This window comes from Ammospiza caudacuta, chromosome 1, assembly GCF_027887145.1.
Source record: "Ammospiza caudacuta isolate bAmmCau1 chromosome 1, bAmmCau1.pri, whole genome shotgun sequence".
Classification (NCBI taxonomy): Eukaryota; Metazoa; Chordata; class Aves; order Passeriformes; family Passerellidae; genus Ammospiza; species Ammospiza caudacuta.
In genome coordinates this window covers 20,128,462-20,152,048 of record NC_080593.1, presented here as the reverse complement: position 1 = coordinate 20,152,048, position 23,587 = coordinate 20,128,462, and the positions used below count along the sequence as shown (strand labels likewise).

The window sequence follows — 23,587 nt, the reverse complement described above, 5'->3', positions numbered from 1 at the left end:
GACTGTGGCCAGGAGAGGGTGAGTCCCTTCTCCAAGGAATGAGTGCCAGGACAAGAGGACATGGCCTCAAGCTGTGCTAGGGAACTTCAGGCTGGACATCAGGAAGAATTTATTCATCAAAAGGGTTGTTAAGCATTGGAACAGAGTGCCAATGGAGGTGGAGTCACCAAACCTGGAGGTGGAAGGGGCTGGACATGGCACTTAGTCCAGCTGAAGAGGTGGTGATCAGTCAAAGGTTGGACTCAGTGATCTTACAGTTCTCTTCCAACATTAATGAGTCCATGATTCTGTGATTTCAAGCAAGGTGGAATATTAACAACTAGTCATCTATTAGGGAAAAAAAATTAGATCTAGGCAGCATGTTCCATGCCCATTCTGCTTTTGCAGAATAAATCTGATTAACTGCACAGGTCATAAGTGCTTCCAGAAAGAAATGGGGCACATGAAGACCTCTATCAACTTTAAATCTCCAGATGAGGTAATGGACATGAGATTCATAAATAGCAAAATTTGTCCTAATACTCTATTATAAATTGTTTAAGGCATTGTATTAATTAGTGAAAAATTTGTATTTCAATACCTCAAGTGATTATTTGTTCCTGTCTTTGTAGAAAAATATATGGGTGGAAAAAGCTTGTATAGCTTTAAAACAGATGCTGATGATTTTGACCCAAAATGCACGTTCTTTCCCAATTAATTGGAAAAGTGGAGTACTTATACCAATGAAATAACTAAGGTGCTCTTGAACTTGGAGCCTAAGACCATGTTAATCACTGAATTGTCAGTGTGATAGCAAAATACAGGAAGAACATGATCTCATTCCATGCAAAGAAATTATAGGAATGCAACTTTTAAAGTAATCTCATGTTTGATTTAATGTATAGCACCATACCTGCATTTTATAAATACTAAATAGTTCTATGCACATCCAGAAGCATATATATTTTTTGAAGCAACGTATGAAAAATTTTTATTTTAGCCTAGACCTTATTTATCCAGAATATTGGTTTAATTTCATTAATTTCAGTAGAGCTCAGTTGTAAATATATATAGCCTGCAATTTTTTTGGACTCAAGTCTTTTGAATTTTAATCTGTTTGGTTCTTTGATGACCTGTGTCATATGGTGTTTTTGTTCCTTTTTTTTTTTCTTGTTTGACTTCCCAAGGAAAGTGCAGAAAAGTGCTATTTCTTCATTTGCCAATCCATTGTACAAAGACCTTAGATCATCTGGGAAAGTAAAGGTAAGCTGTTCAGAAAAACGTATTTGAGGAAGTCCTCAAATAGTATTCCATTAAAAGAATGTAATCCCTGAGAGAATGCTATTTAAGAAGTGACAATTAGAAATTAACTCAATACTCAGATCAGTTCCAATGCATTTTCAAAACCACACAGTAATACTTGAAGTCAGCTCAGTTTTGACAACCTCTCAGTGTTTATAATTATCATGACTATAGGCTGAAGATTTGGAGGAAAAAAAGTATTTTGGATTAAATATTTACCCCCACTTAGATAAGAATAAACTCGCTGGGACTCGTCTCCTTTTGTACCTGGAAAATAAACAAACAAACAAAATCAAGAAAAACCATCCAACAAAGCAAACACACAACAAAAGAAACACATCAACAACAATAAAAACATAAAATGCATGATTTGGCAACCAAGTTGCCTTTGCACACTCACTTAACTTTAATAAAGGAGTTTTTAGCCCTCCCCAGTACCTTAAACATACATCACAATTTCCATCACTGTAAAATTCACCTTGACACTAAACAAGCAATTTGCCACACATTGCCCTAGTACCCTTTCTCGATCAGAATTAAGAAACTGATAGAGTAACAAAGAAACTTTTGCATAAAATATGCATTTAAAAGTGAACATATTACAGAGAAAAGAATTAAAGGCAAGATTTAATTCTCAAATTAGAATGATAAGTAAAAATCATGTCCTAAACTTAACAAGGAATAAATTATTGATTAAATGAAAGTATATCTGATATTTTGTTTATAATTTAAAAAAAAAGATGAAGAACCTTGGAAGAAAAAAAACCACGAAAAAAATTTAAAATATCCTTCCTGCCCTCATTTTGATACTACCCTTATTAGCATTGAAAGAGCTAGGCTTGATTTGAAATAGAAAATAAAGATTGTCCTTTGCACAGTCAATAATATAAGATTCCACTGCAGCTTTGAATAGGATTAACTCTGACATGCCATTTACTTTCTGTAAAAAGGTCCTTACACCTGATTTTAGAGACATTAGATCAAATGAATTCACTTATAGGTTGGAGTTTGTGAGAGCTCCAAGTTGGAAATATTCCCATCACAATCATGTCCAATTCATCAGGACATTTTTATTTTAGTTAAAATAGATTCCTGACAGGCTTCATTTAATAGCAAGTTGAAAAACAGAAGCACAGAGTCAGGAGAGACATTTTCATGGAAGACAGCCCCAGGCATCGTGATTGAAGTCCAGCCATGTACCAGAACTTCCTCTATTTTCTCTAAAACTGGGAAAAAACAGGTTTACGTTAATTTCTCTTTTTAAAAGAAAACAGGCATTATGAGTTTTCTCCAAGTCTGATGAGACTTAAATCTGAATGGTGTATCATCAATCAAAAGAGATGACAGAATGTGAGCAAAAGCTGTTGTCTCCAGCTGAATACTCACAAGTTATGCCCTTGTGGGAGTCTCTGAGCTTCATAAAGAACAGTTCTCCTGAACCTTCCTGAACACAAAAGTCATGTGGGCATAGCATAGCTCTACTCTTGCTCATAATGCTGCCTCATAATTTTGGATCCATAGAGTGTGTTACACAGGCACCACATGGTAGAATATATTCTTTTCAGCTCACTAAAAATATTCTGAAGCAGTTTTTTTCTTTTTATAGTCTCCTAGGTATGCCATCTCATCTGCTGTTCAAATCAGTGTTTCTCCATGGCATGAGGTATGTAATAATATATTTCTAGGATGTGGGTTGGACTAGAAAAGGAAATTCATTTGCAGAGGAAAGGGGAAAATGTCACTTAAAGTCAATGGCTTACTCCTACTTGTACTGTTAGCACCTCTGGAAATCTGAGAGAGATGACTGGGGCTGAATTTGTTGGCAAGGACCTCATAATAACAATTCCAGTAGTGTTGCTCTTCATAGCTACTTGGTACACCCTACACTAAAGCAGTAAGTTTCAGTCTGGGCAGATGCTGAAGAAAATGCTTAGAATTACTGAAATCCTTTCCTGAAGGAAAGGTTCATATTACCTATTTTCTCATAATTTTTCAATCAAGGAAATTATAACCATTTCCATGAATAAAAGGAAATTACAATGCCGTGTACCAAAAGTAGTGACCCACTGCAATTACACTATTGTACACAGATTGCCTAATATAATGTTAAATGTATATTGAAGCAAGGGCTCTTGAGACAAGGGAAAAAGGTGGAAACAGATGCAGAAGTAGGTTAAATTACTTGATCAGGGGCACATAGTAGGCAATTGTTTTGGTGGATCTATGCTAACTTTATTTAGCTGAAAGTCTGGTCTAAAAATGTTTCGAGATTTTATAGTTTTCTTTAATATGTTATTTCTATAATGAATCTATAGCCATTTGTATGTGCATTTAAAAAAATAATTGAATCACTTGGATATTAAATTTCTTTTTTTTTTTTCTTTTAGTATCCGTTTAATGAAAATGTGAATGCCACTTCTTTTCCAAATCCCCTCTATGGTGTAGCAGCAGAAGACATGGAAAAATTATGTAGCTCCTTGAAAACTTAAACACAATGCAGGATCAATAGTGATTGTAACTCTTTGCCTAAAGACTTGTTATAAAATCTGGAAGGGTGTCATGATACTGTAGTAAATGCAATATGAATTAATAACTCATCACAGAATAACTCTTATTAAAACAATTACATTTAGAAAGTAAATTTATTTTGAAACTGCAATCCATACATAAGTAAACCATAATTACATATTGCCTTCTGTCATTTCTGTTGATGTAGAAAGAGATTGATAATTATAACTATGAATTCATTTTACATTTATACAGTTTAAATTCTAGTATGTTAATAAAATGTTTAATCTAATCCAGATTCTTTATGTTTGGGAATCATAATTTTATGTCCATTATTTGAGAAACGATGACTTAAATATTTCTGTAATTTTGCATTAGAAAGGGATTTTAACTGACTCTATTAGTGTTCCAAGATGCAGAAGCAAAATAAAAGTCATTATAAAATTGGAAACATATCAAACTAAATCGAGAGTGGTCATGAATCATACATTTGAATATTGGCTCAGCATGTGATTCATCTATGTGATGCACCAGTATATGCATTTACTTTTAAAAAATATTTTTAATATTAACCGTGATAGTTATATCTGACCAAATTTCCCTCCGGTCAGCTCCGCAGTTCTGTAGTTCTGACCACAGTGCTCTGATAAATTTAGCTTAGTGGTTGTCAGAGGGTGGAAACTGGCATGTTCAGGAAACCATATTTCTGCTGAATAGGTTGGCCTCCCACACAGCTAAGACTTATGTCAGCCCATGCCTCCATGAGAAAGATATCGGGGAACAATTCTGGAGCGCCTTGTGATTTCGATTGTCATCCTCTGTGGTACCGGCATAGCTCGTAACAGTGTTTACACTTTAAATAACCCGACAAAATGTCATCTTCCATAATACCCACTTGCATTACATGATCATCATTTTTAGCTTGAAGGCTTAAGTGTTCCTGCTGTGCTTGTGTTTTCTCCCTTACTGTATTTCTACAGCCTGCTTAATTCTAAACCCATTGGCAAGTCTGAAAGTTACTAAACTCCTACAAATTGCATAAAAACAGACATCTGCACTGTAGATGGTGTCTCTGTTAATACCTTTACTCAAGGAAATCAGAATTGCTTGACATTTATTAGACTTTTGGGACTCCAGACAGAAAAGCATACTGATGCCTGCCTTCATTCCATCATAGACAGGGTTTCTTGGTTTGGATTTTCTTTGTAGAATTACCATAACCTATATACCTTTCTATATATGTATATATCTTTCTACATATCTATGTATTTTTTTACCTGGGGACACAGAACTATTTTTTTACTTTTTGTTTGTCTGACTGGCATATTGTTTCATGGGTAGTAGGAATAGCAAGGTGTGATGTTGGCCCATCATTCTCTCCATATCTTTCCAGAATTTGCTCATAAGTGCCTCTCTGCTGCATTCATACACACACTTGCCTTAATGCCATCTGATTGAAAGTTACCAAATGTTATTCATTAAGGTTTTAAATAAGAAAATGTGCTCACACATGCTGTTTTCTTTCTGAAACAACTTTAGTGTGACTGAAGCAGAGAATTTGTTTATTAAACTTGTACCTGTTAGGTTGAGACACAGAGAACACATTTGATCCTGGAAAGTTCCAAGTGTCTCTAGCTCCAGAACTCTGATATTTTGATAAATCTGTGTGAGATGATTGATCTCCGTGTTACAAACAGACATTGAACATCCTTACATAGTCAAGCTCATGTACTCAAATTCTCTATTTATTCTGCAATGGACTAGCTCTCCCTGCAGAATTCCACTAAACACTAAAATTCTGGTTATGCTATAGTTCTTAAATCTCCATTCATTGTGTCATGCTGTGTGTATCTGCAAAAAATTTCAGTAATGAGAAGAATAAAATTAACAATGGTTAATTTGATCACATTCTTCCTTATGAAAAGAAAACCATTTATTTTACTGTTTATGGTATTCATCTTTTAATGTCCCAAATAAAAGTAGATGATTATAAAGAATTGTTGTAAAATAACTCAGGGAACAACATATTACTCTTCACTAATGATGAGTTATCCTCTGAGAGAACTGTGACTCTTCTGGATAATCTCTGAAACAAAGTAGGCCTTTTATCAAAATAATTTTCAATTTTTATTAATGACAGAATGTTTAAAAAAAAGTGCTGAAATTCAGACTTTTAATCTTCTTGAACTTCAATAATTTTTTTTCTCTTCTTATTTAATGAAAAATAAGAGATTTAATTATAGTCAATACATGGTTATTTTTTTCGGCCTCAGACTGAAATATTTAAGACAAAAAATTAACTTTTTATTTAATTTTCTATAATTTTTCAATACTGTTAACCAAATTAATAGAATTCACATTTTCAGTCATCCTTTCCACAGTTTTAATTCCAAAATCTAAAGAACAAATCTAAAGACAATATACCCGATATAAATATACAGGAAAAGATATTGTTAAATTTTTTACAGAGATTTCTTCTTCGTATTTATAATATCCCCTGAAAAAATACCCTCTGTAAGCCTATGCTGACATTGTCATAAACTTTATGAAATAAAAATTATTTGTTTCCAAGTGACCTGTTTTCTGGGAATAAATTAGAAGATGGATACTCTATACAGACAATTAATACTATATTTGGTCTAATTTAAATATGTTTATACATCAATGATCCAAGATAACAGTAGAAATAAATTAAAAAGCAAACTTTTAACAAACCTGATACCACTTTCAGCGTGGTCTATATGGTCTTCTCACAGTTGTTTTTCTTTTGAGGTCTCACAATCATAAAGAATACAAGCATCCATGTCTCTTAGATTTGGCTAATCTTCGTTTCAAACCAAGATTTATTTATGGTACATATCAACAGTCATGTTTCATACACAGATGGCCAGGTCTTGTCCCAGAAAGGATCACTGTATTTGCAGCTTGTTCCAATACTTGCCTTGACATCTGCCACTGGCTGCTGCTTTGAGTTTTGGAAGAGGTGATGAAGGGGAGCAGGACCTTATCTTCTGTTTGCAAAACCTGAAGTACAACATGTGCCTGTGAATCTTTCTCCTTGCCAACACTGAGGGGCTCAATTTTTGTTTGAGCTTCCCTTTGGGTTTGGTGGCTGCAGTGGTGCAGCTGTACCTGTGTTTTTGTGTGGTTGCCCCATGCCTCCATGTTTTCTGCATCTGCTGGTCATTACAGTGCCCATGCCCGTGGGTGTAGTCCAGGTGTTTGCTCATTGTCACTTTCTCCCATTCTTTCCCTGTTTCACCTGCAGCAGCCTGATGATTATGCAATGATAAAACTGATCAACCACACAACCTAATTTTGAAGGTATTATGGTTTTTATCTGGAAGATGGGTTAGGTGGCATCCAGAAGTCCTTTTTGACCTAAATCTTCTTGTAGTCCTACTTTTCCATGGTGTTGGTGTCACCCAGCTCGTCTTGACATCTTTACCCTCTTTAAGTTGTCTCCAGCCTGTGCCATGCATGAGTCTGCTTGAGATCATTCTGAAACCAAAGGTGTCCTCAGCTCCCCCTTACTGTTCTTGCATTATTTGCTCAGGACTTTTGACTTTTCATTACCTGTTTCTGCATCTCACACAGCTGGAGATAGGCTCTTGGATTTCTTAGAGCTTTGATCTGATTCACTTCATTTTGATCAGACAAGCTGCCATGTGTAAACGCTGAAGCTACAGAAACATCCACTTTTTGTAGCTGTCAAGTTGGTAGGGGTTAAATTAATCTTGTTCTCAGGTAGATGCGTACCCTAGAATGCAGTACATTGAATTCTAGCACTCATAATTTAATTCTTTCTGTTGCCTGTAAAGATATCTAGACATTATGCCTGCAATGGAGATGTCCAGATTTAATAATATGAATCCCACTGTTTTAATTAACACCAATTTTCATTAATGTATGTATGTAATAGGAAGATTTTCACTGGATAATCTTCCTTACAAGTGTGCCCAGAAATGCTATCTAATACACAATCATTTTCCAGACCTCTCTGTTTGTATAAATTAGACAGAAAGAGCTTAATAAATACATATAACTTGCAGTAAAGCATCTGTCAAAATCCGACATCTTCTGTTTTTCATTTTCAGTTGTGTGTGGGAAGTGAGGGAGAAGGGGTGGGAAGAATTCATATGAGAACAAAAATGGAAATTCCTAAGCATCTAAGCAGAAAAATCTACTGTGGGCTGTATTGCTTCACGTAGATTAGAGCATGTGAGAACTCTGGCACCTGACAAGGAGCAGTATTCCTCCTCTGCTGGGAACTTAAAGACAGAAATTTATTCTCCAAGGTACCAGTCAGTTACTAAGACTGCTGAACAGGAAATTGCTCTCCACTTGTGTGAGGATGAAGTGCAAAGCGCAGCAAAGGAAGGAAACACAATATTAAGAACGTAGTAACATCATTCTAAACTGTTCCTTGAGTGTTGCCACTTCATCAGCTGCGGCTCTTATATTGTAGCCCCTTTTTATTTGAAAGCAGGGATGCAGCTGACCAGAAGGGTGGTCATAATGTGCATGCTCCTGCAGCAGCCATCCATAGACCTTCACAAATGTCAGGCAAGGTAACATTCATATCTGGATTTTAATTTACCATCTGCAGCTAAAATCATTCTTAGGGATATATTTCATGCTTTTAAAAAAAGGCTCAAAAAGAAGAAGTGTGCTTTTCTACAGGATAATTGTGTGTGACTACTAAGATATGATAAACTGTAGAGCTTTGGTGGGCTTGAATTTTATTTTTATTACAATACACAGGGTGCATCTGAAAGGAGGAGAGGGGAATAGATCAGAACATAACCTTAAACACACCAGGAATTTACAGTGTATTTACTGCTTTATTTAAAATCACTTTTTTGCCCTCATCTTAATGCAGCCAAAAAGCAATATAGTGTTCAGCCTAGGTACAGGAACATAAAACTTAGTGTTCAGGTGGTGAAAATTGGGGTAGGAGGTAAACTAGAGTAACTTGTGATGTGACAATGAATTTCTTTCAGTCCTCTGGGCCTCCACGGACCACAAGCTAAAATACATCTCCCAACACTGATTCCAACTAGAAGGAATTTTCCATTCTGATAACTCAATGAATTTTAAAAGATTTACCTTTTCTTTCACCATGTCATCATAAAAGGAGTTAATTTTTACTTTTATAATTTATTTATGAACAGTGCCAAATTGTTCATGGAAATGTTTAGGCAACAAGATAAGCCAGAAAAAGTTATCAGCTGCAGGGGAGGGTGAATATTCTACTTTTCTAATGAAAATGTGAGTCTCTGAAGCAAGTCAGCAAGGCACGCTCAACTGGGTTAAATGGGTTTAACAGGGAGAAATGAGCACAAATTATTCATGGGAATTCTTTAATCTTCTGTGTAATTATGTGATCATTCTCAGAACAAAGACTTTGGTTGCTCATAGCAGGAGGAAAAAGTCAGTTCACACTCAGCCCAATGATTAGCATAGAGCTGTGGAGAACAAAAAACCCCTGATAATCTAGTGCTTTAATTTTTTCTGCATATTTTGAAAGTTTGGGATGTTAAGCCTAAATAATTCAGAGGTAATAATAAGTAACTTTTTTTCTTAAAATAAAGCTGTTTTCATTTTGTTCTTTATCTTAGTCTTTAATTTTGAGTCCTACTTCTTCAAGTGACTAACTTTTCTTTTTCTCAACCACTTTATTCAGATTATAAAACAGTATCACTCTGTGACAAGTATTTTACAATACATATGGTATGAGAATTTGTAAAGGTTTAGGTGATGTTATTATGGTTTTGATATCCAAGGCTTAGAATACAATTGAGCACCAACATACAGCTGTGTCAGAAACATGCTATGTCCAGAGCTTTAGCATTAGTAATCTACTTGGTATTCACTTGGACATGTTGGCCAGAAGTGAACATTATATTACTATATTATACTTTACATTATATCACTATATTACAATTGGTCTCCAATACAACTGTGCATTACAGCTACTTTAGAAGTTGAAGTATTCAATGTGATTCATGTGAAATGTTGTCATGGAATTAATAATGATTTACATCTTTTTGTAAAAAGGGTCTGTATTCATTGTAACAATGTGATTATTCAAGTAACAAATTGAAGTGGTAAGTAGGACTCTCAGGACTCTTATGCGCTGCCTTGAGCTTATATGCAAAATTTCTACTGACACAAAGCCAAACAAAAAGATAAAAGAATGTACTCCTAGGAGTATACTCCTAGATATATACTCCTATACCAATTTAGAATACCCAGAAGGTAAGGATTAAATTATTTTGCAGTTCCTGTTTATCTGTCTTAGCCTGCAGGAGGTTTCTCTGGACATCCTTGAGAAAATACAGTGGCCAAAGGAGGGATGTCCAGGCTGAAATTTCTGGTAACACATGTAACTTCCTTTTCATATGTCGACCAATCAAGGCAATCCTAAGAAGTGTTGTTTCCGCAGTTTGGCAACCCATTAAATGCCACTTTAAATTACTCTAAAATATGCCTAATTTACCAGCTGTGTGAACTTTCTCTTGAAGATCAGTTTCTCATAGTCAAAAGATTTGAAAGGAACCATTGAAAAGAACATTTGGATTCAATCTCAGTTTATTTTCCTGTTTGCATGACTATGTTTAACTTTTCTACTAAGAAGTAGATTCAAGAAAATCCTATCTTGTTCAACTTCAACAAAATGTTTTCAATCATGTATGGGGTAGAATGATGAGAATCAAGAGAGATAATTAACTTCAGTAAATATTCAACATATTAGGAATCTAGGATATTTTCATATTTCTATTCTATTGATGACCCATTTCCTACTTACAGATACAAGTCAAAGAGTAAGCTAACATACTCCTCTAAGTTCACTTCAAATAACCCTAAGAAAATTCTTCAGGAATTTACCTGAAAAAAAAAAATATTGACCAAAACTTTTGTTTTGCAATACCAGGGGGAATTCTAGAAAAAAATCAACAAGAGGAAGTAATTTCACAAAATATTGCCTAAAAGTAGACATGTGGGCTCACTCCTTATATTTAGCTTGTCATCCTCCTATAGACTACAATTAAACTCATTACCTCATACACTCCTGAAAAGCTCTCTGGAAATGAAAGTAAAATGTCAGGGCACATCCAGTGCATACCATTCATGGATTTCAGGTTGTTGTGCAGTTTTTTATCTCAAAGGAAAAGAGATAAAATCATAGAATCACAGAATGGTTCGGTTTTATAGGGACCTTTAAAGATCATCTATTCCAACCCCACTGTAAGGAGCAGGGACAACTAAATCACGTTGCTCAGACTCCATCCAACCTGGCCTTGAATGTTTCCAGGCTTGGGGTATTGCTCATCCCCCTGGACAACCAAAAAACTTTCTTCTTTTCTTCCTTTCCAACAAAAAAATTTCTTCCTTATGTCCAATCTAACTCTATCCTCTTTTCATTTAAAACCATTATCCCTTGTCCTATTGCTACAGAGGTCACTGAAAGGTTTGTCCCCATCTTTTTATAAGTCTCTTTACATACTGAACAGCTCAAAAGGTCTCCACACAGCCTGCTCTTCTCTAGGTTGAACAACACCAACTCTTTCAGCTTTTCTCATAGGAGAAAAGGTGGCATGGATAGCTTTGATTTCTTTTAACATAGAACTGATTAATCAAGTTGCACATATTTGTTATTTGTTATTTAAAACTAAGTTAAGCTTGCATTATATACTTTAAGCTGACACAAATTAATCATACATCCGTATACAAACACACACAGTAGCTGCCAAGAAGAAAGGCAAGCAAAACATGTATACCTCTGAACCCCTGCATCTTCAGACAATGGTCTTTGCTTTTGGCTGAACTTTTCTATTTTTGTGCCAATGAGCTCTTTATTTCAGCTTTCAATCTTGCCATCTTTTTCAGTTTTTCAATCTTTATATATGCTTTTTTATCTTCTGTCTTATATTCTCTCACTGGTCATTCAACCCTTCACTTATTCACTTTTCTACAGGAAAGGGAAATGCAGTTTTGATCAAATAGGAAACTTGTTTCAATCATGCTGGTTAAATTACACTTACCTTCTATACTGTCATTATCTTATATATTGCATTGCAAATTCCTCAAGGCTTTCTTGGTCCTCAGGTACTACTACATAGATTATCATGAATAATGTCACCAGATTTTCAAGAGTTTCAATTGCCTATAAATCTTATTGAGGTCAATGGGAATTGCAGTCCTGGGACCTCAAGAAATTCCAGGCACACTCAGAAACTCTTATTTAACAGCCAAAATATCAATTGAAACTCTTAACTTTAGGGATATTAATTTCAGTGTTTTAAGTAATTAGCTTTATCTTTGTTTCATTGTCATTTCTCATGGAACTTTCTTGCATCATTAGATCAAATAATTTTCAGATAGTTCCAAACTGTGGTGAAAGATCTGTACCTAAATCAAACTGTCAGAGACATTTGAAGCATTTCCGTTTTCCTCCATCACCCTGTGCTATCTGCTGTGGTAAGTGCTGTGCCCTGCCTGTTGCTTGAGTAAACACTCCCCTGGGAAGGAACACAACGCACATGGTGGAGAGGGGCAGCTCATTGAAGACAATTAATGCTCCTCCATCTGATACACAACAAAGTAACCATATAACAATAAGAGAGACAAGTTTGGTGTTCAATTTTTGCTGTTTCAGTATGAATTTGCAATAAGAGCTATTAAGTGGCATGGTTCTGGAGCTCATCTATCACTTTGATTGTCAACTGGTTACCCTAAAATTTTATAACAGCACAGAGACTGCCCCAGTTGCCAGTAAAACAGCCATGCTTAGATAACAGGATTAGACATTACTTTTAATTCTTCTAGTCAGAAAATCTTAGGCTTCAAAGTCACTGTTGTGGTTTGACACTGGCCAAACACCAGGCACCCATGAAAGCCACTCGCTCACCCTCCCCTGCCACAGCTGGGCAGAGGCGGGAGAAAAATGTAATGAAGATTTCATGAGCTGAGCTACGAACTGGGAGAAAACACTGCAAGGGCAAAACAAGCTCATCTTAAAGGTACAAAGTGAATTTATTACTAACAGAATCAGAGGAGGATAATGAGAAGTAAAATAAATCCTTAAAACTCCTTTTCTTCTCCCAACCCCTCCCTCCTTCCCACCAACAGTGTAGGGAGACTGGGCATGGGGGTTTTGGTTAGTTCATCACCCAGGGTTTTCCTCTGCTACTCAGGGAGAAGAATGCTTCCCCTGTGAGGCCATGGGCTCCCTCCCATGGGAGACAGTTCCTTGCGAACTTCTCCAGCATGGTTCCAATCTCACAAGCAGCAGTGCTCCCAAAAGTGCTGCAGTGTGAGTCCCTCCCATGGGCATACACTCCACCCAAAACTGCTGTGGCATGGGTCACTCTTTATACAGGATGTAGTGGACAGGGTGCTCCAGCCTGGAAGAAAGGGCCCCTCTCTCCACTGGATCTCACACTGGATCACAGCCGCCTCCAGGCATCCGCCTGCTCCAGCATGGACACCTGCCCCATGGGTGCATCTCTGCATCCCCCATGGACCCCCAAGGGCTGCAGGGACACAGCTGCTTCACCATGGTCACACCAGGGCCTGCAGAGGAATCTTGGCTCCAGCACCTGAAGCACCTCCTCCCCCTCCTTCTCCACTGACCTTGGTGTCTCCATGTTGTTTCCCTCACGTGTTCTCACCTCCTCCTCCTCTTCTCTGGCTAGGAAAAAACTGTGCCTCCTTTGTTGTGATTTTCTTCTTAAATATGTTATCACAGAGGCATTATCAGCATCTGTAATTGACCCAGCCTTGGCCAGCAGCCTTCAGAGCCATCAGGGATTGGCTCAGCTAGGCATGGTGGAAGTTTCCAGTAACTTTTCACTGAAGCCACCTCTGTGGCCCCCTGCTAGCAAAAACCAGGCCATGCAAAACCAGCACAGTCACCTCAATGAAGCTTAAAGACTTTGAGTTCCACTGAAAGACCCTCGGTAGCACCAGCAGTGTGGGCTGTTCACTTAGGAGTTGGAGTCAATGAACCTTGTAGATCCCTTTCAACTCCAAACTTCGTCTGTGGTCGGTGAATCTGTGTGGGAATCTGGAGAATGGGGAAAAAACCCCCAGTTTTGGAAGCTGGATGCATACTTGGTGTGCAGGTACCAGAATTATTGAATATAGAACTTCTGTTTCTTCAATGGCAAGAACCTAACAGAATGAAATATTTATAATTCTGAATAATTTTCACAGACATGTTAATAATCTATCAATATGGCTTATGAAAGTTGTATCTTCTTCAGAATGACAAAATATGTGGAGCTTTGTTTGTGTTTTTGCTTGGGTTTTTTTAACTGGGTACACTCAAATTGCCTGTAAGTTTTAATTTAGAAAGACAAGTTGTACCCTGTCTGAAATGGAATTCTTGTTAGCAGATTCTTCTTTCCTGAATAAAAAGGGCATAGTTCACATGAAGGAAAATTACTCTATATTTTGTGGTTTACTCATCATAAATGCCCCAATTCACTCTTTTTTGGGTGTACATCTCAAATGGGGTTGCCATTAGAAAGGCCCAGGTGATTTGGTGGACAAATGCAGGCAGTAAAATAAAAGATTGATTGGTTGCTTCTTACTTTTGGGAGAAACGTGGTTTGCAGACACAGGAATGGGGACAGATGGTTCTGGTTTTGGCTTCAATCTATTAAAATGGCCTAATCTGTTTGAAACTATGCCCAAAGGACCAACAGTGTTCCAGAGACTGACAATACCATGCAATGTAAAAATCTGCTTAATGAGTGCTTTAAGTAGTGAATTAAAATTCCTCCAGAAACATTTAAGGGAAGAAAAGGAATAGCCCACTAAGGAGAAATTATTTTTCATTTAACCATTTTCTTTACATAGCTTCAAGTTTCATGACACATCCTGTTCTTAATAATATGTGAATAGTGAGTACATATTGCTATGACTTCTTTATTTTAGGAAATTATTAACTACAGATTTAAAGTGCACTGCAAAAGTACTTCATGCCATGTTTCCATTTATATTATGCTAAAACAGTAAATATGTTAAGGAGGACCCAAGAACAGACTTACAGGAGGAGCCTGTTAAACAGAAGCTATTTTGTACTTCTCTGACACCCACATGACACATTTAATACACTGGCAGCAATATAAATCACACAGACAGCCTTTTCAAGATAACAGAGAAGTATTACTATTCTCTTAAAGCTGTACTTTTTTTGGGGGGGATAGCACTTGATACTTTATGCAGCAGTCAACAGAACCCTGGATCAAAATAGATTATTGTGTAAGCAGAAAACAAACATGCAAGTTTTCAATTGCAAAATTGCTTCAGCTGCAGTACGGATACAACAATACTTGCTTTCAATAGCTAAGGGGGAAAAAAAAAAAGATTAAAAGACATACCAGTCAAATTGCTGTAACTTCCAATCCAATAGAACAATGGCAAACTGCCCAAAGGAAATGCCCAAAATATTTGATCTGAGCCATGTTGAAGGACAGTGTGTTGCACATTGGGAACTCTTGACCTTAACAATCATGAATAAGTTTAAAAAGAATTAGAAAGCCATCACTACTGCTAAAGATATCTTGTCTAGAAGAAAAATTTAGGCACTATTTTTTTAGGATATATTTTATCTTTATAGATTTAACAACTCCCTGTGAAAATAATTGCTTTAACAATAGCCTCACAATCTAAATTGTAAATACATTTTAATTTTTATACATGCATAATATTATTACTATCTTCTATTCTTGTTTATATATTTTATGCATTATATATAAATGTTATATAAAATATTATATTGTTATATAATATTTATATTGTATCTTGGGGTGTGTGTTAAATTGAAATCTAAGCATAGCCTAATTTTAAAAAATCAGTTTGACTAGTAGTTCTTTAAAGTAATTAAAGTAATCTTTAAATAAAATTAATCTTTTTTATGACATAAATTTTTTACATTATTTTTCAATGGAAAATAAAGTTGTGCATTGTTGCTGTTAAACATTAATAGCAATCCTTGAAAAACAGTAAAAATAGACCTTGAAGTTATGTGAGACATATAATTACACATTCAGTAGTCCAGTTTCTAGTGTACTTTTGTACAACATGATTGTGGTGGATCAAAAAAAAAAAGGTATACTGGTTCTAAAGCTAACACAAAGACGCCAGTGAAATGCCTTAGCAGGCCTTCCTCTGATCACATTACAGCAAAATATATAACTTTTGCTTCATTTTAGTAATGTCTGTCATTCCAGGGTAGTGCCACCAAAATCAAGATAATACAAACTCTGTAAGACAAGCCATAGCCACAGTTGTTTGGTTATTTTTTGTGTGATTAGTGACACCATAAATTATCAGAAAATGCATCATGTACTAATTGGTGATTAAAGAATGTGAATGAGCATAGATACTCTTAGGTGGGATTAATTTTGCATCAAAAGACGTTATATAATCAGACTACTAAAATATTATATCCATTCTCAGAAACACAAAATTCTGTTCTTATATGCAACTAGTTTTTCCTGAGCAGTAATAGATATTAGCTGGTCTTATTAAATCCACTAAAAGCTGGAGTGCCTATCAGCTTCTCTTTAATTGCCATGAAATGGTGAGAAGCACAAGTTAAGTTTTACATGTGAAGCTAGAAATGGAACTACAGTAAATGACACATTTCAGACTGTGTGTTCAAGAGGAAAACTCAGTGATGTTTTTAAGTACATACATAACTTTTAAGCATCTGCTGAAGGTATTTGCTTGAGCTTTACCGGAATACATCCTTAAATTTCATTGCTGTGATTTACTTCTTAACTGCCTTAAGCACTGAGTGGCTAAAGCAGCTGTTCTTAACTGTTAAATGACTGAACATTTTTTTTCCTTTGTCACAGCAGTTACCCTCACCTTCATCCAGCTCACACCCCTAAACCTCTTCATCCGGACGAGCAGCCCCCATCACTTGGTGTGCACCTCCTGTGCACCTTGCATGTGGGAGCTGGAATGGACCACCTGGGTTGTTGTGTCCTTGCATGCCTTGTGGAACCTAACAACACAAATGCTGCTCTCCAGCTTCTCCAAAGGACTCCTCTTGCCCAGTCACTGGTCTCAAAAACACCCTTCCTTCCTCTCCTTCCTTTCCTTGCCCTCTAGCCCCTGTGCACACAAATCTCTTCCCTTAACATAGCTCCAAAGCCGCACCTGCAAACCCCTGAGTCTTTGCTCCCATCAGAAGAAGAAGCAGGGCTTACATGAGGCTACTGCTTACAGCAAGACCAGCATAGAGGGAACAGAGCAAGGGAAATGAGAGCAGCTACAGCCCCAGCATGAGCCATTATTTCTTCCTTTTCCCCTCCCTAAAAGAAAATGTGATACTATTCAACCAGCAAGAAAGAGAAATGCCCAGCTACAAAAGAAGTTAAATCTTCTTCATTTGTGAAAACAATACTACTTTTGTGCTAAGCCTTTTTTTAGTTTTATAGGTGGAAATAAGACTTAATAATTACTGCAACTGACAGATATCCATATAGATATTCTCCCTGGATAACATACTGTGATCTCTGCACTCTTGTCAAGGAGTTTGGTGAAAAAATTAGATATTTGATCTTAATTTTTTGGTTTTTCATAATGATTTAAAGAATGTAAAGGCTTCTAACATTAGGATATCCTTACTAGATGGTTGATCCATAATGAAACTATTGGGTGGGCAGTCAGTAGTTGAGGTTCAGTTTTAATGTGGGCTGAGGCAGAGTACAAGTCAGGATCTCCCTCCCTTCTCCAGCTGTAAGGATTTAGTTTTATGCAGTGCAACATAATAATTCAGACCACTTCATCCAAGCATGTAAAGCCAAATATTCTGTGAAAACTTCAGTCTCCCTGCATCCATCTGGTGACCAGCTCATGCTGAACTTCCCTTCATAGAAGGATGAAACATTGCCAACATGTGTGTTCACAAATATGGGCAGGAAAATTACCTGCTGGTTCATGCATTTGTCTCAGAATGGTGAGAGGTGGATTCCTAGACTACTTCCTATTCCTTCTGGTGGGAAGGAGTGAGAGGTAAAACAAAACAGCTGTTAACCCCATATCTACACATTTTCCAGAAAAGTGCATAGGTAAAGGCAAGCTATATACACTCTCCACAAATTCTCTTGAAAACACATATTTTTAGAGTAAATGTGAGGTTCCCTGCCAGACAAGAGGCAAGAAATTGCTGCATAGGAATGTCAATTTCTGGGTCTTATCCATCATGTAAATTTCATGACTAACCTCTTGAAAGAAAATACCTTCTTCATTACCTGAAAAAATGTCTTTTAGGAGCAAGAATCAGACATCAAGACACAGTCCCCATCAGAGATTTAAAGGAAGTTTTTTTATTATCCAAAATCAGCTGTAGGAAGGGACTTCCATGCTATGAACTCAAATTGAACAATTTGTCTAGGGCCAGAAGCTCTGGGAAGGCAGATGCTCCTTTTCCCTCAGGACTTCTCACCACAAGGCTTGCTTGCTTCTCCTGAGTGCGCTGCCTGGTGGAATGAATCTTGCTGTGGAACTGGATTATTTTGTTAACTTTATTGGGAGACTTGGGAATTCCCCCACACCTTCCCGGAGCAGTGCCTCTCTCATTGCAAATCCAGCTCCACTGGGACACTGCCTGTGAGTCCACAGGGATTTGCTCCAGCCCACTGCTTCCAGGTTTGTGATTAACAAGCTTTGCCTCCCATTTTCAAGTGGTTGCAGGTCCTGATGGAGCTGACCATGTGCTGGGGACCAAACGTGCCACAGGGTGAGCAGTGAACACCTTGCTTTGCTTTGGCTCCTTTGAGTCCAGGGCCTGCTGAAGACCACAAACCAGTAAGAGATCACTTCCCTGGGTTCTCATGGTTAATCAAACTGATGTCCTCAGTTAATGCCATCATCAGTAGGTGCAGCTGAATAAAGATTTAGCTTAGTAGCAATAAATGACAAAGTATTTACTTTTCCTCTCAAAGCTTTGAAACTTAGAGATGGAAGTGTTGCTTGAATAAATAACAAGTAGCCTGTGAGAGCATGCTGCCATCTGGAAATAAAAACCCAGACAATGCAAGGTATACTTATCTGTGCCTTTCCCATTATCAGAGACTGGATATGCAGAGTGCCCCACAATGCAGGATTAATTGAACCTATTGTAGAAAATCCACCATATTCTGGAGTGTTTATTTGTGTCTGAAGAGATTCAAGATCTGTCTATCCTCACAGCAGACAAAACTACATTTGGCATCTAGATAATAAAAATTCAATTTAAGATAAATTTTCAGGAGTATTTCTAATAAATTATTTTATTGCAGCATCTAAAAGTTGACTTTATTTACTTTCAGTCCTGAGTATTCAGACTTTTATTTTTATTATTATTATGCTGCACATTATTTAATATAGGGAAAGGAGAGAATTGGAATATAGTTACATGTTATTGTATGAGGAACAATGCTCAGCACAGGTTTTCTACTGCATAGGTCCCCTCAAATGTTGTATTTTGGGTCCTACATGTACCCAGAATAAAGATGGTTTAATAATTGAAATGTATTTTCTTCTTGATCTATTTCTAAACTTGGAATACAGACACATCAGAACTTATAGAGATAATCACAAATTTGCACATGCTTTATACGTCTTAAAATGCAATTACTTCCCTGACAGCTTTTTTTAATACATGATCAATGCACAGCCAAGATTTGAGGAAATTGTTTGGTTTTTCATAACCACAGCAATCAATCAAAAAGTAGAATGAGATCTTTTAGCACTGATATTTCTGAGCAAGGGTAAAAAAAATTTGAAAGATAATCAGGTTTTCTTAACAGATATCTTTACCACACCGTTCTCTCCAAACCTCAAACACACGTCTTTGTGAGCTGCAAATGTAGAAAGATTTGATTTCAAGAAATGACTGCTGAGACCAGTACCAATTCAGGTGAACCACATCATGCCACTTTAAACTCTCTGTTCCTGCTAACTTAACAATTTTGGGCACAGGCTGATCTTTGTGCAGAATATAGAGGAGCTGATAAAACTTTTCAGACAGCTTCTATCTGACAATTAGCAACTTCTTCCCCCAACTCACACCAGCTGGAACTACCAAAGACTGTGATGAAGCATGTACACTTCACAGTGCAGCAGTGAACACGTTAATAACACCTGTCCACTCCTCCTGCTTTTTCCTCTACCAAGCAGCTAATGAGGGGCAGATGCTATAAAAACCAAAAACCAGCTTGTGCAAAGGTGATGGATGTTGATATCTCAGCTGCCTCTAGAGCTGCTGGAGTATCTAGATGTGGAGACTGCTCAGGGCAAGAGGCATTGGCAGAGTAACACAGCTTACAGCCTGCAAGAGAGGCTGAACTGGTGTCTGGATTTCCCTGCAAAAGGAGGAATAGTGGCTCTGAGATGAAGGGATTGATAAAACAGGACTAATCTATTCCTGGTTTTACGTTACTTGGAGGTGGGTGATACATGCAGTGTGTAGAAGAAGTGAGAAGTTTCTGTGCAGACACTACAGGACATGCCTTAGGCATAGATGTTGGCTTTTGGTACTCTGTCCTGAGATTTTAAGAACATTTGCGATTAGATTGAAATGGGGCTTTAAATGATATTAATTTAAGAATAAATTTTTCAATTAATTTCTTCTTCTATTTCATCTCAGAACTCTCTCCTCAACTCCCCCTTTTCCAAGAGAAAGCTTGTTCTGTATTGTCACACTGCATTGGTCCCCAGGGCTAGGCCAAGTCCTGCCATCAGTGGTAACAATAAAGCAATTAGGGAATCACAGCCCTAGGGAGGAATCATCTGAAATAAAAAGAAAATCTTGCCTTCTGTGTCTGTGGTGATATTTCGTTTTACTTGACTAGCTTTTATGGCAGGGTTTACTTTTTTTTTTTTTTTTGGCTGATGTGTAATACACTTTTACTGTGGTGGGTTTAATTTTCAAAGCTTTAACAAAATCAATTTGTTCCTTTGCACTCAGTATATTGGAGCTGATAACCATAATGTGCTATTACTTTGGGGTCACTGCTTAACTCCTGTTGACCCTCTCGCCCATGAATATTTCCTGGAGTTTATTGCTACAATCTGTTTCTTAGACTATTTATACATAAACTTACTTTCCTTGTTCTTTTCTTCCAAGTCTTTAAGAGCAATGATTAATTTTAGGGCAAAAGCAATTTGCTAAATGCAGAAACACAAAATCCCTGAAAAAAAAACTGTTATGAATTTCTGGGTTCTTCACTTTGTAATAAAGAGATATTGAGAGGGTTGTGACTGATGTGGATGTTTCAGACTCCACAATGTTCAACAGGGAAAGAAAGAAAATTCATAGAGCATAGAGTGCATAGACCTATTATGATGAATTGACTAATGTTATTCTGTCCTTTGGGCCAATTGAGTTAAACACTTTCTATTGTATTTCACAGTTTCTTTAACCAGGAGAAGGAAGACAAAGATGGTACCAAAATCCTTTTTAAGCTTTTGGCAAAGTCTTTGAAAAATTACTAGATTGATTTTTTGTTTGATTGATTGTTTCTTTGTTTATTTTAATGGGGATGTTTTTACGAGCTACTTAAAGCACTGTGAGTCCATTTGTGTTGTAACTGTTCAGGAAATGGCTGACCAGTGGAATTACACCTTTACAGCCAGGAATCAGCAGAGCTGAAGTCAGCCCATTACCCTGAATATCTCTGTTGTTAAATGCTGGTATCTACATTCTTTGACAGAGGCACATATTATTATAGTGTCTGCAAGACAACCAAGTAATAAGGTTTCTGTGTCAGTATGTCTATATTAATCAAATTAATCTCTTATGCTAAAAACATCTAATTCCTCATAGACAAGAAGCTGTTTTGTATAAAGACTTCTATTACCCCACTTCAGCTAGAAAAATCAATTTTTTGTATCAATGCAATATATGTAATGGATTAGATGCCAGTGTTTCCTTCACTGTTGATAACCACTTTGGATGCTCTGTAGCAGTATTTCTTATGATCCTGGTGTCTCTGTGTTTTACAGGTTATAGCAATATAATGGTGCAACATTAGTCACACCAACAACTCTCACTCTACTTATCAAAGCAGCCTTTAGATAACTTCAGATGAGACACGACAGTGGGTAATCCATTATCCTCTTTGCTGGTTCTTTTGTCTTCTGAACAAAGGATTTGATACAAATAGTTAAGCTGATTCTGACACGTAGCAGTTAGGACTAGCATTTTGAAAATGTATTTTCCATACTTGAATGGAATGAATGAGTTTCTAATGCTTTAGGGAGAGAGGGCAATGTGTGGAAACAGATGAATAATGACCTGATTTAGTAGAGGAGAACTGCTGTAGGGAGAAATAATAGTAGGTAACAAATAAAAACCCCAAAGCAAGGAAGCTGAATACTACTAGGAAAATGGGGGGAAATGTTTTAATAATCTTGGCTTTTTGTGAGAATATCATAGAAGGAAACAAAAAATAAAGTCAAGACTTTCTCAGCACATGACTTGTAGATGAAAGACCACAGACACCCTGCTTGTGAAGTGTGGGAATAGCACCATCTATTGCAGGGCTGTCCTTGCCTTCTATCAGACCTCACAGCTGCCACTGCCCGGCACTCACAACAGCTTGGTAAGGTAAGGACAGGGTATTTTCCTGAATTAGGAGGGAGCAATCTGCTTTCCTAGTGACTTGGGAAAAACCAATGATGAGGCAGGAACTGAGGCCAGTTCTTCTGAATGACAAGCTCATGCCATACCTGCTGGCTCTCTTTCCTACCCTACTATGAAGTGTCAGCTGCTTGAGAACATTGAGAAATCAGGCTAATGAGACCACCTATAACTACATCTTATTCTTTTAATCCTAGGCAATGTATTTACCTTTGCCTTCCCATTTTTTGAGCTATGCTCTCTTTCAACTACAATTGCATCACATTTTGCAGGCATTAGAAAAACTGTGAATGTTTGTATTAGAAAACATGTTAGGAAAACATTAGGAAAACATTCTAGAGTTGCATGTAGAAAGCAAGACAAAGGAAATTTATGTAGAGTAGTGGAAAGTAAGGGAAGGTATATAGACTAAAATTTAATGAAATCCAACTGTAAAGCTTGAAAAATAGCTGCCATTCTAGAAGGGAATATAAAATGTCGACAATTTTTGTTTCTTATTTTGTCATAATATGATAAATTCAAGCACTTTTCATGTCTTGAAAATGCAGTTCAGCAGATGAGAAAAGCAGGGAAAGGCAGCATGTTAGAACATCTTCCTCTTTGAAAATCAGTATCTGTCCACAAACCACAACTGTCAAAAAGTAGGAAAGGAACTTAGAAACATCACATCCATGCATTCGTGTGTCATTTATATGGTTGCTTTTAATTTTCTTGCCTTTTGTTATGTGACTGCCAAAATAAAAGTGGGATTTCAGTGGGTGTGCCCAGATAGACACTACACACAACCCAAGAGGGTGCTAATTAAAACTTGGACCAAGTTCAAATGAGAAAAACTTAGCTAACAACTCTTTTGTTACCAGAGAAACCTGGTCTCACATTTTCCAGCAGGCAGAGGTGTATGTACATGACACACACACACTTTGTGGGCCCCTACCCTCCCTTTCCCCTCACAAATCAGTTTTGTAAAACCCTCCAAGTAACACCAGCTGATTTAATTATTTTTATTTGATTGTTTTCAACAAAAGCAAGGGTAGTGTAACATGTTAGACTGTGCTCACTTTCATGAAAATATGAATGACAGGTTTTTAAATGTTGGACATTATTAAGAAAACAGCTATTATTATTATTAAAACAGCTATTATATTA

General features: G+C 36.9%; 1 protein-coding gene across 1 annotated transcript in view; it reads left to right on the top strand.

Moving 5' to 3' along the window:
- MALRD1 (MAM and LDL receptor class A domain containing 1) overlaps positions 1-3,808 on the top strand; it is a 229,880-nt gene extending 226,072 nt beyond the window's left edge. Inside the window, exons 39-41 of the mRNA XM_058825112.1 lie at positions 1,167-1,242; positions 2,888-2,944; positions 3,669-3,808. Coding sequence (XP_058681095.1) covers positions 1,167-1,242; positions 2,888-2,944; positions 3,669-3,770 — 235 coding nt within the window. The 3' untranslated portion in view covers positions 3,771-3,808. The remainder of the gene's footprint in view (positions 1-1,166; positions 1,243-2,887; positions 2,945-3,668) is intronic.
- The last annotated feature ends 19,779 nt before the right edge of the window (positions 3,809-23,587 follow it).